Source organism: Centroberyx gerrardi, chromosome 4 (assembly GCF_048128805.1).
Source record: "Centroberyx gerrardi isolate f3 chromosome 4, fCenGer3.hap1.cur.20231027, whole genome shotgun sequence".
Classification (NCBI taxonomy): domain Eukaryota; kingdom Metazoa; phylum Chordata; class Actinopteri; order Beryciformes; family Berycidae; genus Centroberyx; species Centroberyx gerrardi.
The window spans coordinates 5,727,378-5,741,557 of NC_136000.1; the positions used below are offsets into that span (position 1 = coordinate 5,727,378).

General features: G+C 41.5%; 1 protein-coding gene across 1 annotated transcript in view; it reads left to right on the plus strand.

The window, feature by feature from the left end:
* Positions 1-11,344: 11,344 nt before the first annotated feature.
* The window catches only part of lrriq1 (leucine-rich repeats and IQ motif containing 1), a 37,627-nt gene continuing 34,791 nt past the window's right edge, over positions 11,345-14,180 (plus strand). The window contains exons 1-4 of the mRNA XM_078283035.1: positions 11,345-11,464; positions 12,059-12,155; positions 12,535-12,617; positions 12,715-12,838. Coding sequence (XP_078139161.1) covers positions 11,345-11,464; positions 12,059-12,155; positions 12,535-12,617; positions 12,715-12,838 — 424 coding nt within the window. The remainder of the gene's footprint in view (positions 11,465-12,058; positions 12,156-12,534; positions 12,618-12,714; positions 12,839-14,180) is intronic.

Below are 14,180 nucleotides of genomic sequence, written 5' to 3' on the forward strand. Positions count from 1 at the left end.
ACATCACTTTAGAGATGTGTTTCACAGTATATAGAAATTGCAAAAAAATATATATTTTGGACCATGGGAATACATTTTCTTCCCATTGTCTGTAGCCTATTCAAAATATATTTCAGTTGAATATGAAACCCCCAAATTGTGAATTGTTGGTTCAGTAATTTCTCTAGAATGTAGGATGTAGATTTAGGTCCAAGAGTATCGTCATGTGCAGAGTGTTTATAACAGAATATTATTATTAAAATATGTGATGAATCTATCAACCAAGCCATATGGTTATAAGCCTGTGGCCATGATGCCGTAGGCTCTAGCCTATAAGAGACCAATGCACATAGGCCAGGCTATAGCATCCCCTTCCTTCAGATTTGAATATGAAAAATAGAGCCTTAAAATAAATTCTGTAAGTGTAGTGATGCTGGATGTTTGGTTTTAGAAATAGCTGTATTTACTGTGGCTTTCCCTTACGATAAAGTAATTCTATACAAAATTTTAGAAGGACAGTATACAAATGTCACAACAAAACCATAAGTCACTATGGGAATGATATCAGAGTATCATAGTGATCTCACAGGACGTAAATGTACCATAACATACAATAAGGTCTCTATAAAATATTGAGCACCAAAGATGCACTATAAGTCCTTACAGGAATATTATAGTGAGTTCATTACTTGGAGACTTCCAACTGCAGACTGAAATGAAATAATCAGTGTGTCTTTTTGAAGAGCTTTTATGAATGCAGCTCAAAGCATTTGCCACAGTAGAATCCTCAAACCATCATGTCTTCATTGATTCTAGACTTGATGCTGGTGTGTGTTGGTGGGCAGGAGGGGCGAGGGCCGGGGCCACCCACCTCGCTGTCCTGAGTTGCCCCGGCGCCCGACATGATGGCCGCTCACTGTGTGTGTGTCAGGTGCATCAAGGACATCACCACAGAAATCGCACAGTGGTTGTCATGTGGTCTTTGCCAGGCAGAAGTGTGTGTGTGTGTGTGTGTATGTGTGGTTGACGCTCAGGCAAATCCTATTACTTCCAGTTGATAGCCTTTATCACTGCTCTTTACAGTCTCCTGTGTTGGAGAGTGAAGTGCGTCTCCCACATCATACTCACTGTGCTGTGTTTCTCTGCACTCCTAGCATGAACACGGCCCATTATACTCACTGTACAAAATGTCCAGGATATTGTCTGCTCCCCCCCCCCCTCCCCCCCCCCCTCTCTCTCTGTTGCAGCTCAGTGAGAGCGGCCTAAGTAGACACACTATTGATTACTCCTAATAGCCAATCTCCCATCAGCAGAGCAGCAGCATCCAATCACATTGCATAGAAATCCTGAAATCAGAGGGGGGGAGGGAGAGAGGGGGGGGGGGGGACAATGCCCATGCTGAATACTATTGGGTCATGTTTTGTTTGGTTAATGAAGCTATAGATGGTCTATAAATGCTGAAAAACAATCAAATGATTTAGATACATGTGGTATTAGTGCAATCTTACCACCCATTCAAAAGCTCAGAGAGGCATTAGTTCATCCCCACCATCACAAATGTCAGTACACACTCACTTACACTTCTAAATCACTAAATACAAAAACAGAATTTCCATAGCCTATCGCTGACAGTTTTGCTTAAAAAGATGATTTATTTTAAGCGTAATGCTATTTTGGGCCTAAGCGAACTCCCTTCACTAGCTTTTTATGTGACAGAGAGCAAAGGAAGAGACAAATTTCACTGAAAACAAACCCGTGTGACTAGGGGAGGCGAGGAATTGGAAAATGCAAGAAGAAGAAGACGTGGGCCTGCAGCTTACTGTCATATTGTCAGCAGCAGTCTGAGACCTGAGCGATACCTCTGGTGTTGTGGTTCAACATCCAGCAGGCCGTCCACTTTGTACAGCTCACTGGGAAGATGCAGCGGACAAGACAGAACTAGCAGCTGAGGCTCAACAACAAGGCTGACAGATCAGTGGAAAGTGGATGCAGTGGATTTGAGGCGTTATGTACTATGGCTTCTGAATGATTTGGGGTTTTGTGGTCAGGCTTTCCTCAAGTCATAAAGGCTGGAGGAGCAGCTGACGAGCAGCCATGGCTCCGGCTAATAGGACAGCAGCGGCTCTGTAGGTGAAGTTAAAGGCAGATAGTTATACAGACATTTCTCAGAGGCAGAAATAATCTCATTGGTTGAGTTAAACCTCAATGGGTGGAGCCAAAGAACCACAGTTTTTCTGGCTAAATAGCATTAAATGGAAGCCCAGTGGAAAAGGGGGTAAGGGGTAAGAGAGGAACTAGCTAATAAGAAGCCAAGCGCTCCAGCTACTAAGTGAAAAAAATGCAATCTAGCCATTGTATGTTATCTAGGTTGGCTAGTTAGCCTAGCTGACCTTCCAAGTTCAAACTAGCCATACTAGCCTATAGCTATCTAGGTAACATCATGAATGCCATAATCATGAATGAATGAAAAAAAAAAAAGTAATTTATGGTATTTCTATTTTTTTTATATATTCTTTGGCTCCGCCCATTGAGATGATTTCAGCCTCCAGAGCAGCTCTAACCTCAGAGAAATGTTTGCAGAACTGAAACTCCAATCTGCAACTTCAAGGATACCAGCCAGGGCTTAAGTAGGGAATCAATCTCATCAATAATAAAGCTGATAATAGTATTGTGTAGCCTACTCTAATGTCTGATCGGTGTTGACAGCTCGTATAGAGAGGGACGGGTCGAGGATACCGATACCATTGTTGAGCCGGTTTGAGATGTCGAGGGCCTAATTCAACAAAACGTCTTGGAGGCGCTGACTTCATCACCCCAATATACATGCATGCAATCACTTGCTTCTATCCTTATGTACTTTGGAGTATTGGTAATCGATCTCTCCTGAATCGCTGGGTTTGTAATTGATTTCTCCTTGATTGTCTTCCAGTCTAGTGAAGCTGACATTCATCTTTGGTAATATTTAAAGTTCAGTGACCTGCAAAGTTGTTTGTTTTTTTGTTTGGTGTGCAACTTCTGAAGTGATTATGAGGGTCATACATTTACAAGAATGCGATTTGATAAGAGCTGCTATCACAGCACGACAAGCTGGTGTGTGTGTGTAGTGTGTGTGTGTGTGTGCGCGGGTGTCTGTGTCTACTGTATATCTTTTTCGTTTGTGTAGGTAATGGGGGAGGGGCGGGCTTAGCCTTCAGGGAATCAGTGATGTCACTGGCTGGCTAGAAGAATGGGTGCTTCTTCCTGGATAAGGATGGTGACTCCACTCGTGAGACAGACAGACACACTGGTGTCAGCCATCTTAAAGAACATTTTGCCTTGAGGATGGCGAGTAGAAAGATAACCCCTCCCTTCCTGAAAAGTCATTTGGGGCCACCTGACAGAACGACTTGATGAATTGGTCGAGGAGAGCAGAGTTTCTGCTGTGTTCATTCAGCAGCGGTGGGCGTCCAGACCGTGAGAAAATGGCCAAGACTGCTAAAGAAAATGAAAAAAGATTATAATTGAGCTGAATTTCCTGTAAAATCGAAACAACTTTAAGATAGGATAAACTTTATTGATCCCAGAGTGGAAATTGGGGGGTCACTGCAGCAGGACAGAATAGAGCTGTAGGTCGGTGGTGGAGTAAAAGGCACTAAATACAAATAAATACATATAACAAATAAAAATACAACAAATATATGTAGATAGATAGAGTGTCTTCAAGGTGCTAATTCAAATTTTCTACAATCTAAAAAGAGTTCTTGCTTTGATGACTATTGGCAGATTTACAGGTTGGCACTAATGTTAAAAATGATCACTTTTATGATAATAAATAATCTATTGAGTTGCACCTGAACTAAAACTGGCACCAATACAGGGATTAATGTGGAATCAAGGCCTATATACATGTATGTGTGTGTGTGTGTGTGTGTGTGTGTGTGTGCATGTACGTGTGTCTGCATATTATATATTCATATATATACATTTATCTATATATATATAATTATTTTTATTAATGATTGTAAACTATAACAAATGCTTTGTTCACTGAATAAGCTTGTCTAGAGTGTGTAAAGCACTCATTGCCAAATCCATCAGTCCACCTTTTAAATATTAATAATAATAACTTTTATTTATATAGCACTTTTCAAAACACAGTTTCAAAGTGCTTTACAGAGCAAAATAAATTAAACTGAGAAGATAACATAGACAAAAGATACAAGTCAGATAATGAAAAACAGTAAAAATTTAGTAGTTTAAAAGCATAGATAAGAACAAATCCAATAACAGCACAGACATAATCATTAAGAATAGGAGTAAAACCAGGTGAGGTAAGGTAAAGTAAGTATAAAATCATAAAAAGGCTTTTCTATAAAAAATAATACTTTATGCCTAGTCAATTCAACTTAAGTTGACTAGACTTTCAGGTTATTGATGTATTTGAAATACAGTTTAATATAGTTGTGATTATGCTACAATATGACTGAGCTCAGATTATGATTGTATTCTATTTCGGTTTGTTTCTTCTATTCTACTATTCTTCCAGCCTATCTTTCAGTCTGTGAAAGATGATGATATAAAAGCTTGTGTTTTTGATTTGCTGAATTCATTTGATATTTCCTCAAGAGTTCTTTGTTGGCCCTCACCATGCTGTGACTCATTTCTCTGACTCACCTCCAGTCTATTGTGCTCTGCCCCAACATGTGCTATATTCCACTCAGTTTCCACCTTTTCTTTTTTTTTGTTTTTCAACCGGTAATACCTTACCAAACCACAGCTGCATCAAACGACCTTGTTGACAGATTGGCCATCTGGGTGACAGCCAGGTGGATGAGTGGGTTGATGCTAGGCTGAGAAAGAGATATGACATATGTGGTATAATAACAGAACACATACATTTACATATTGAAATGTAACAGGTAGTAGTTCTCTCTGAGTGTTGTCAGAACCCTTCATTCTATTCTATTCTATTCTATTCTATTCTATTCTATTCCATTCTATCTAGGGATGGAACAATATGCTTATCTCATGATACGATTTGATACACAATATGGGGTTCACGATTCAATACAACAATGATACGATGTAATAAATACAGTAAAATTTCAATGACTGTGCAGAATTATGTTTATTTCTGAGCCACAGATCTTTCTAGCGATGGCATTGGCTCGCTAGAATGTAAACAACAATTTAACAATATCATTACAAAGTGACAATAATATAATTTGGATGGAGAGCTTGTGACATTGTGATGGTCAATCTGTCTCATTTGTGATTACTACAGCAGAATAAAATGGAGCTAATATTCATAGATTCATTTTTCTGCCCCACGATACATATCGTCACATTTTCGTATTGCGATATATTGAATTTCGATATATTGTCTCATCCCCAAACCCATTCTATTCTATTCTACTCTATTCCTGGCTTTTGTACCTGGGGAAGCAGGGAATTTCTCTCCCTTTTCACCCCTGATATCCACTGACTGTCTTTCCCAAAGCTTCCAGCCTCCAGTGTGTGTATGCATCCAAACATGTGATCATATAGGAGCAGTTCATATTCATTTATCAGTTTAATCCTGGTGTAAATTGGGCGTTTGACTGAAAAATAACCTAAATGTCCGAGGTTGTGCTTTGCGATCTGCTTCTGAACGGGAACGAAGCCAGTTATTACTCTGTTTATAGGCTTCTGTTTTGATCTTGTGATGGTAAACACAGGGCCAGTCACAGATGGCGGCTTACTTTGCCTACCTGTTGAATTCTTCATGGCCTAACCCTGACTTTGGTAACACGATGCCATCCGGCTGTCACGAGGCGAGCCCTCCCAAACCTCTGCTGGAAAGTTACGGCGTTGGTTTTCACCGCGTCACACAGCCAACAAGCTTTCAGCCAATGGAAATCATCCGGAGCTGGCATGAATGAGCGACTCAGTGATTTGATGCTGCTTCCGTTTCTGAACACACCTCTCCAAGGAAAGAACAATCGTCCTTGCAGACCATGAGAATGCACACATATCATGTTAATCTGAAGTACTAATTTAATTTTAACATAGTTTAATTCCGTCAGCTGAATCTTCTACAGTAAACTACAACTAAACTTAATAATAATACATTTTATTATCAGAATAGCCATTTCAAATCACTGAAGTAAGAGTGAGAATATTTTTCCAAAAACGGATCCCATTGTCAGCGCTCAATATTAAGTATGGTGAAAGGGCAATCAGTTCCACTAAGTAATGAGTATTTTATTACTTTTGATGAGAGTATTAAGTGAAGAGTGACAGACAAGGATTAACCACGATGACCTTTGAACTTTCAGGATTACGGCCCCAAATTCTCTGAGCTCCATTTCTGCATCATAGAATAACTGTCTCTGCATTATAAAGAAGTAACGTCTCCCAACACCATTCCAATCCCCTGATTTATTCATATCTAGATTTACTATTTATAACATTATGGCATGCTTAACTCTAAGACCTTGATTGTGCGCTTTTGCCTTGAAGAGCTACATTTTTTCCCCCGAGAGAAGCAGAGTGTAGTTCATGGGAGCTACTTTGTGAAACAGAAAAGCCTCTGTGCTGCGATTAGGCGATGTGCAGCTTCAACCTGCCTTGATAAAGTAAAAGAAAACAGTCACTGCTGAGGCAACGGTGACGTCAGCCGCTGACAGCCTTGATAGAGTTGGACTGAGCTTCTCCAGCGAAGACGGGAGCCACGATGAGACTGTGAGGCCATGAGAAGTGCTGATGGCTGGAGATTGGATGGAAACAATAGATGGTGATAAATGCTATCTGCTCCCACCATGTTGTGTCTTGTCTGAGTCGCGGTGTTCTTGTTTTATAACTGGGGGTCACTCGAGGTTTTTCTCTCAGCGGAGGGATTTTTTGGGGGGCCGTTGTTTACAATCCAGTCCCATTTGTTATGTAGAAGGTCCAGCAGCACACACACTAACTCATTTAGCTAGGGGGCTAGAGGCAACATTTAGCCTCCCAGTGCGGGCCTACTGTACCGTGGGTGTAGCTGTTGGTGCTGTTAGCAGCCACAGTGTTTTGGTGTTCTTGTCTTTTGTTTACATCTGTATTAAGTCTTGTGTTTTGGATGTATTTATGTCATTCTGTCTCCGCACCAATGCAAGGTTATTATTGTAAAATAAAAGCAAAACTTTAAGGAAACCTGGGTGTTAAAAAACATTGTTGTAAACGGAAATAAAAATAAAAACGTGACTTAAGCTGAACTAAACCTATCTTGTGTACTTGTAAAAGTAACATAAATAACTAAATAAAAATAAAAATATATGTTTAATGTTTTTGTCTTTTTGTTTATGTGCAGAGTAAAAAAAAAAGAGGATGAATTTTGGATGGAGAATTTTTGGCTATTTTTTACTGATATGCTTTTTTTGTTTTGTTGACTGTGTTTTAATATTGTGGAGAGCATAAAGTGTTTATCTGCGAAATGTTGCTGTTTATTCATTTTGATGACATCTTTGGTCAGATCACCTGTCAATCAAACAGTGTGTCCAGTACTGTGGCGTCTTTTTCCTTGGGTTTTCTGTTGATGCAGTTTGAGTTTATAGCTCTTTTCTTTGTCTGTTCAGCCATGGTGGCTATCGCTGCTCATGCTAACTACCCAATTCTTCTTCTTGTGTTCCAAACAAACCAGAAACATAAAACGCATCACTTCCTGTATGGTAGAGGATTTTTCCCAGGAAAGAGACACCAGACACCGAGTGTTTAGAACAGCAAAGTAAAAGCTTCCATGAACTGGATATAGGTTGAATCACTATTGTGTTATGATCAATCAGCAATAGAGAGTAGCAAAAGTAACATTTATTTATAAGAAAATGGCTCAGATTAGCTGATTACTTTAATAAACAAGAGTACAGAGAAGCCTCTGCCCACACACACACACACAGAGTGACAGGCAGTGACCATCCAAACACAGCAGGACCAGCAGGATGAAAGACCAGCATGAAGTCTCTCTCTCTCTCTCTCTCTCTCTCTCTCTCTCTCCATCTCTCTCTACCCCACACACACACACACACACACACACACACACACACACACACACAAACAGGGTTCATTTCCAACAACATAATGGAAGTAATGTGGCTCAGGCTCACCTCTGGCGCTCTTTGGCTGGAGGTGGAGATGCTTTTTTCAAAGAGAGGATTAGCTACAGTAAAGCCTCCTCTCTTCCTAGGAACTGTCCTGTGACAGAGAGCCAACACCAAGTCATGGGACCAGAGCTTGCAGCGCGGCTGGAGGACTCCGAGGCACTCACACCAGACCTGGTGCCTAACTGTATTTGCAAATACTTTCTATGGCTTGTTTTATCTCTCTTAGGTGCCATATGGGTGGGGATTTGCACATAAGACTGTTCAGATGCAAAAGCTCCTCTATGGTTGAGGAGAGAGAACACTAAAAGTCTGCAGCGTCACTTATGCTGCAGTGATCATCCAGAAAGGATCAAATCAATTGTGATACATCATTTTTTGTCATCTTTCTTCATTTGTGGAGAACTTTGTGTTAAGTAGCAAATGCCTCACTACAGACACTCTTTTCACAAGCTGAGAGAGCCAGCACTGAGTCTCTTCCAGCTCAGGCAGTTTATCCCTCTCGTACACTAAGAGCCATTCTGTGTCTGCACAGTGGAGCTCTTTACACGGAGCATGGCTCAACACTAAGTGTCCAGTTTAGCTTAGCCTATTCTGTGTCCTTTTATTCAGTCCCTCAGTGAACAAAGGAGAGTCCACATTTCATTTTGCACCCGGTTGTCAATGTTAGCATTGATAGCCCTGCAGGGAAATCCTGTTCTCAGCATGCAACTGGTAAATATTTTTGCAAAGAAGGTAGAGGCAATGGGTGTGTTTTACTTTGAAAACATAGTGTGTAACCCCGTATTCCCCACACACTCATTTAACCATAACTTGGAGGATGTGTCTAAATTCTGAATATAAAGTAGTCGACCTGTTACTGCACTTGAATGAAGCTGGAGCGTCTTGTGCAGACTATTCCAACCTCCAGCTTGTTAGGGGGGAATTTCTGATTACAGTAATCCCACAGTCATTTGAAGCAGCTTTAGATGTACTAAGGTCACACTGGCAACGTAACGATAACTTTGAAAGGCAAGCCAAATCTGTGTCCGCGTCTGACCCATTCACTGCTGTTATCATCATCATCATCCCATTGAAGGGGAGATAATCTCACTTGGAGGGTGTGGAGGGTGAAGTGGGTGAACTGCACCAATTTGGACTTCTGCAGGTAGCTATGGGAATTTGGGAGGAACAGACACCACCAGATATGGGCTGTGCCATCAGGAATTTGATGTGACGGCAGATAATTACAAGAATGCAACTTAAGAGTGATTAGGCTTCCATTCGTGCAGGATTAGCTCGGTTAAATATTTGCCCCCTCACATGCACCTAATATCTTTAAACTACCATCATGTCTAACTGCAAGTAGCCTAGCTCTCAGAAGCCTATAATCTGGCTCAGTGCATTGAGAGGAGTCATCCATTTTTCCAGTACTGGGGTTTGAAGTGTCAGCTTGAGTTCATGCATAGAAAATATAGTTTTTTCTGGGTGATATTTTCATTTTAGCTTTCAGCGATTAATTAAATGCATGAAGATTAAATTTGCCAGAAATCTTAAAGCAAGTCTACACACACAAGAAATTATGTTTTTACAGCTAAATGTATCATAACTAGGAAAGGAATTGATGTAAGTTCCAGTCTATGACTTGCAACCTGTACACACAGCTGGTGCAGTAAGAGAAGGACTAAAGGTGGGGGGGGCATGAGACGGGGGCTGGCAATTTTGGCCCCCCACCCCCTCTTTCCTCAAAGCCCCCAGATGGAAACGATAGGCTTGATAGGCCCAATAGCTACAGACGAGTAACAGAAAACCCTTGACAGTATAAACACGCGGCTGCTATCCAAACCGCCGCTCCGTTTGGGCCGGAGCCGCCATTGACTGGCGTAATCTGCTGTGTAAATCTGCAGCTTGGGCCTGTCTGGCTGCTGTCTGGGTTCTGTGCCCCCGGACAAAAGCGACGGACACCTTGCCCACTGACAAAGGGCCTGGCCCTAATCGGAGTGGACAAGGCTTGCTGATGGAGCCTTTTTGAGCAATTGAACTTGGTCAATGATTCTTAGAGGACCTAATGAAACAGAGGGGACAGGCAGTTTGACTCCAACAACGGGGGCCGCACCAAACTGTCCCCCTTTTGCCCGTCAGCCCCGGGACTGAAGTCGTGCCACGACCCACAATGACCTCTGTGAAAGCATGTCCGCGCCCAGACCTGTGAGGACTCTGATGGTGTTGACCTTGCAGGCCACATAGTAAGTGTGGTGGATGCTGTGCCTTTCATTGTCGCTGTGGAATTCAGTGTTGGTCTTTGAAGGAAAAATGAGTCTGATCTGGCGCCATTCTGTTGTTTTGTTTTCCTCCTGGAGAGTCACGAGAACGGAGAACAGGCCTCGGTGTGTCTCCGGAGCAAACAGTTTGGGATGGAGGACACGCTGTTCTTCTGCGAAACTTTGAGGAAGGAGACTGGGTTCCTTTTAGAAAGCCCCTGGGAATGTGTATGGGGAAACCTGTGTGGGCCACTGGAATCTCCTCAAAGAGACAGAGTACAAGTGCAGCTCTTTCACCACAGGAGAGGGGAACCGGTCTTTGTGATCAGAAATGCCATGGAGAGAGTGTGCATTGTTCACGGCCCAGCACAGTTTTGTTCTTCTGGTCCTGTGATTCACCTACAGGGTCTCAGGCCAGCTGACCCCTCTGCAGCCGGCTGCCCACAGTGCCCACACCAGTCCATGACACCAAATTTTACTTTCACAAAGCAATATTGCAGTTATGCAGCCTGGGTGTCCACAGTTTGCACATTTTGTAAAACAAATGCTCTTTGATCTTGTAAACTGTACCTGTTAGATGGCAAGGTGATGTAAAGTGTTGCATCTTATGCTCATAATGTGACTTCTCATGTCTCTTTGTTGTTAAAGTGACAGTTTATGATCTAACTGATTAAATTCGTTTCTTTTATACTGTTTGCTTTATCTATACAAATTTGAGTAAACGAAGCCTTTCCTAACCTGCTGAAAACGCCTAATTTTCCTCTTGGCTTTTGCACTGTTTGTCCCAAGCGCAGCTACGTAGTTTACGCCGTTGTTTCCATGGAGACCGGGATTTCAGCTAGACGCGAAAGGGTCTGTCTGATGTTTCCTGCATGCTAATGTTACCTTCAACTTGTCAGACAGCTAATTACCCAGATAAACGGGCAGTGTGGATGTTCATTATTGAATAATGATAGCAACTAGACAACAAACGGCAGTTATTTAACTTTAAAATGTACTGCACGAGTCAGATAGGACCACTGACGTTTCAGAAGCATGACGGCTGCTAATGAAATGGATGAAGCTCTCATGCAGGAGCTGAGCAAACTGGTCTTCTCTGATGCTGAATTAGAAACTAATGAAGAGGAGGAGGTGTATTTGTTTCACGAAGATGAGGTAAGTTAGGTTACGTTAAGCTGTAAGTTTTATGATGAGAGGTTTCTGCTGCTGAAGCCTCGGCACTGACGAGGTGATTACATGAATGTTTGCTAGCTGGACAGGTCAGGTTCACAGCAAGCTAACATACAGAGCAGCAGCTATGTGACTTCAACTGGGTGTGGGAAGATGTGGCACTTGCCATACCTGAGTACCATAATCTGATTGAGCCCCAAATTGATATTTTAGTGTTTGTCATTGTAATGAAGTGTAAAAACATTAAGCAAAATTTGCCATAAATCTATCTATAATCTATAAATCTGTCAAAAACAAAAACAAAAACACAACAGGGGGACCATTCAGGACTAATTTTTCCTCAAAGCTGATAGTTTAATGACCCTAGTCTAATAATTTATCACATTGACCAAATACTAATTTATGTCATCAGTCATTGCTGCACTTTGTCCCCAGAAACCTAATTGATATAAGCATGTTTGGAAGTTTTGGTAGAGGCAGAGACTTTGCTTTAGTTTAGGTTTTACTGAATTGACAACCCTCATTTAAGCTTTTTTGTGACAAGACCAGCCTAACTTTAAACTGGCTTTCTGACTACAGGCCTCAGATGAAATCCCACAGTCAATGCTCAGCTATTTTGACTCCCTGACAAGCAGAGCGGCGGTTTGTGAAACACTCAGGCTCGGAGACCTTGAAGGTATGACGTCTTGTTGAATAGCCAGCAAATTACGCAACCCAGTTTCAAGTATGCAGTTTCTAACCTTGTACAACTGTTCATATCTAGCCTATCCTTCAGAAGCCCTGCCTCTCTCATCTGTGGCGAGCAAGGCAGGAAACTAGCTTTTGTGTCTCCAAAATGGCTGCTAAATCCCAAATTTAACCAGGCACTTTCGCTATTTCATCAGTAGATTTTTTATTGAATAGAATAAAACCTCCAAATGATGGTCGGTTACCTGTTAAAGTGGCTGGTATAGTAGACGAGACTACAGCCTAGCAGCGTGTGGCTGGTAGATGGTGTTCATTTCCCACCATGGTAGTGAATATCACTCTCGTCTTGTCTTTGCATCGGATATCAGACCCCACTGCTCCACATCGCTCTGAGGACACAAAGGACTTGCCTTCTGATCCCGATGAGGACCTGGCGATGTTGAATGAGCGGGTAACTGTGTATTATAAGCCAAAGTCGACCAAAATACCAAAATACAGGTGTACAAGTTGTGGCCCAGTAGTCTAAAGTTTTGGTTTGCCTGACACAGGTTACTGGTGAAACAGAAAATGAGGAGAGCAGCAGCACTTCCCCTGTCACCAGCCTTCCTCCTGCTGCCACAGAGACAGAGCCACTTCTCACTCACCATGTGTCAGTGTGCCTCAACAATGAAGGTACAGTACATTGTTCAGAAAAGTGAAGTGAAAATGCTCGGTGCATTTCAGACTGGAAAACACAAGAGTGTCTACCACCATTTAATACAAGCCAGGAGTCCTTTCAAATTAGAAAGTACACAATCTCTATTTATGATGTGTTTCACCTGGAAAATATGAAAAAAAGAAAGACAATTTTGGAAAGATGATTTTGGTCCCCTGTATCCTCTACTGTAGTTTGAAGTGAATAGTATTTTCAGTCTACAAAATCTGAAAATATGTATTCCAGTATGCATATAAATGAGGTGGTAGGTGGAAGGATTGCCTTGTTATGTATTATATAGTTTACTACACAGATGTACGAGCAGTTTGTGCTAACATGTCACCTCTCTCCTTTCTGTTCCTGTTTCTCTGCACTGTTGAGGCTACCTGGTTTGAGGCCTTGGAAATCAAGGGCTGTTTTGTGATATAAGCATTTGCCCAGTAGAGGTCAGCGTTGTCCTATCTTATGTTGTCAGTGTGGTACAGCGATGATGAATCCAGTGATCCAGTGGAGGATAAACCCTCCTAATCTCTGTTTACCCAGCTTTCATTTGCAGAATAGAGTTTACCCTCCTTTGTAGGGTGGTGTAAATCTTTATGATGTAAATTCATAATACACATCATAGTAAATAGTATCAAACTGATGTAAATATATGAAGACTGGGTCTTTTAAAGAAAAAAAAGCATAAATTATTTTCATTTTGATGAAACTTGGTGGGATGATGCATGTTAGCACTGTGTTCTGGCATTTGTAAAATTTGTATCTATTGGGGGAGCTATAATTAAATTTCAAACTTTGAACTGCCCTAACTCCAGTAACGCCAAGTCCAACTGACATGAAACTTGCCAGACAAATCCAGCTCTCCTTACAAATTACACCGATTGGACTAATAAGAGCTCTATAATTAAAGGTTACAATTTTTAACTTAAATGTGATATCTCAGACACCACTTTTGACTGGATTTTGACTAAACTTGCAGGGATGAAGCTTTTTGGCACTGTGTTATGGCGTTTACAAATATTACACTGATTGGCTTGATGGAGGCGCTATAGTTAATGGTCAAAATTTCAAACTTTGAAAGATTATAACTGCTAATACCACTGGTCTGATTTTGATGAAACCTGGAGGGAAGATGCATCTTCTTACTGATTGGCCCAAGGTGTGCCTGCATCATGTTTACTGTACTTGTTTATTTATTATTTTTGAGGCATTTCTTTTTCACCACATAGTACACAGTGGAGGGTGACAGGAAAGGGGATGATATGCTTGAGCTGGATTCGAGCCCACAATCTCACAAGTACATGGTATTCCTCTTTGCTC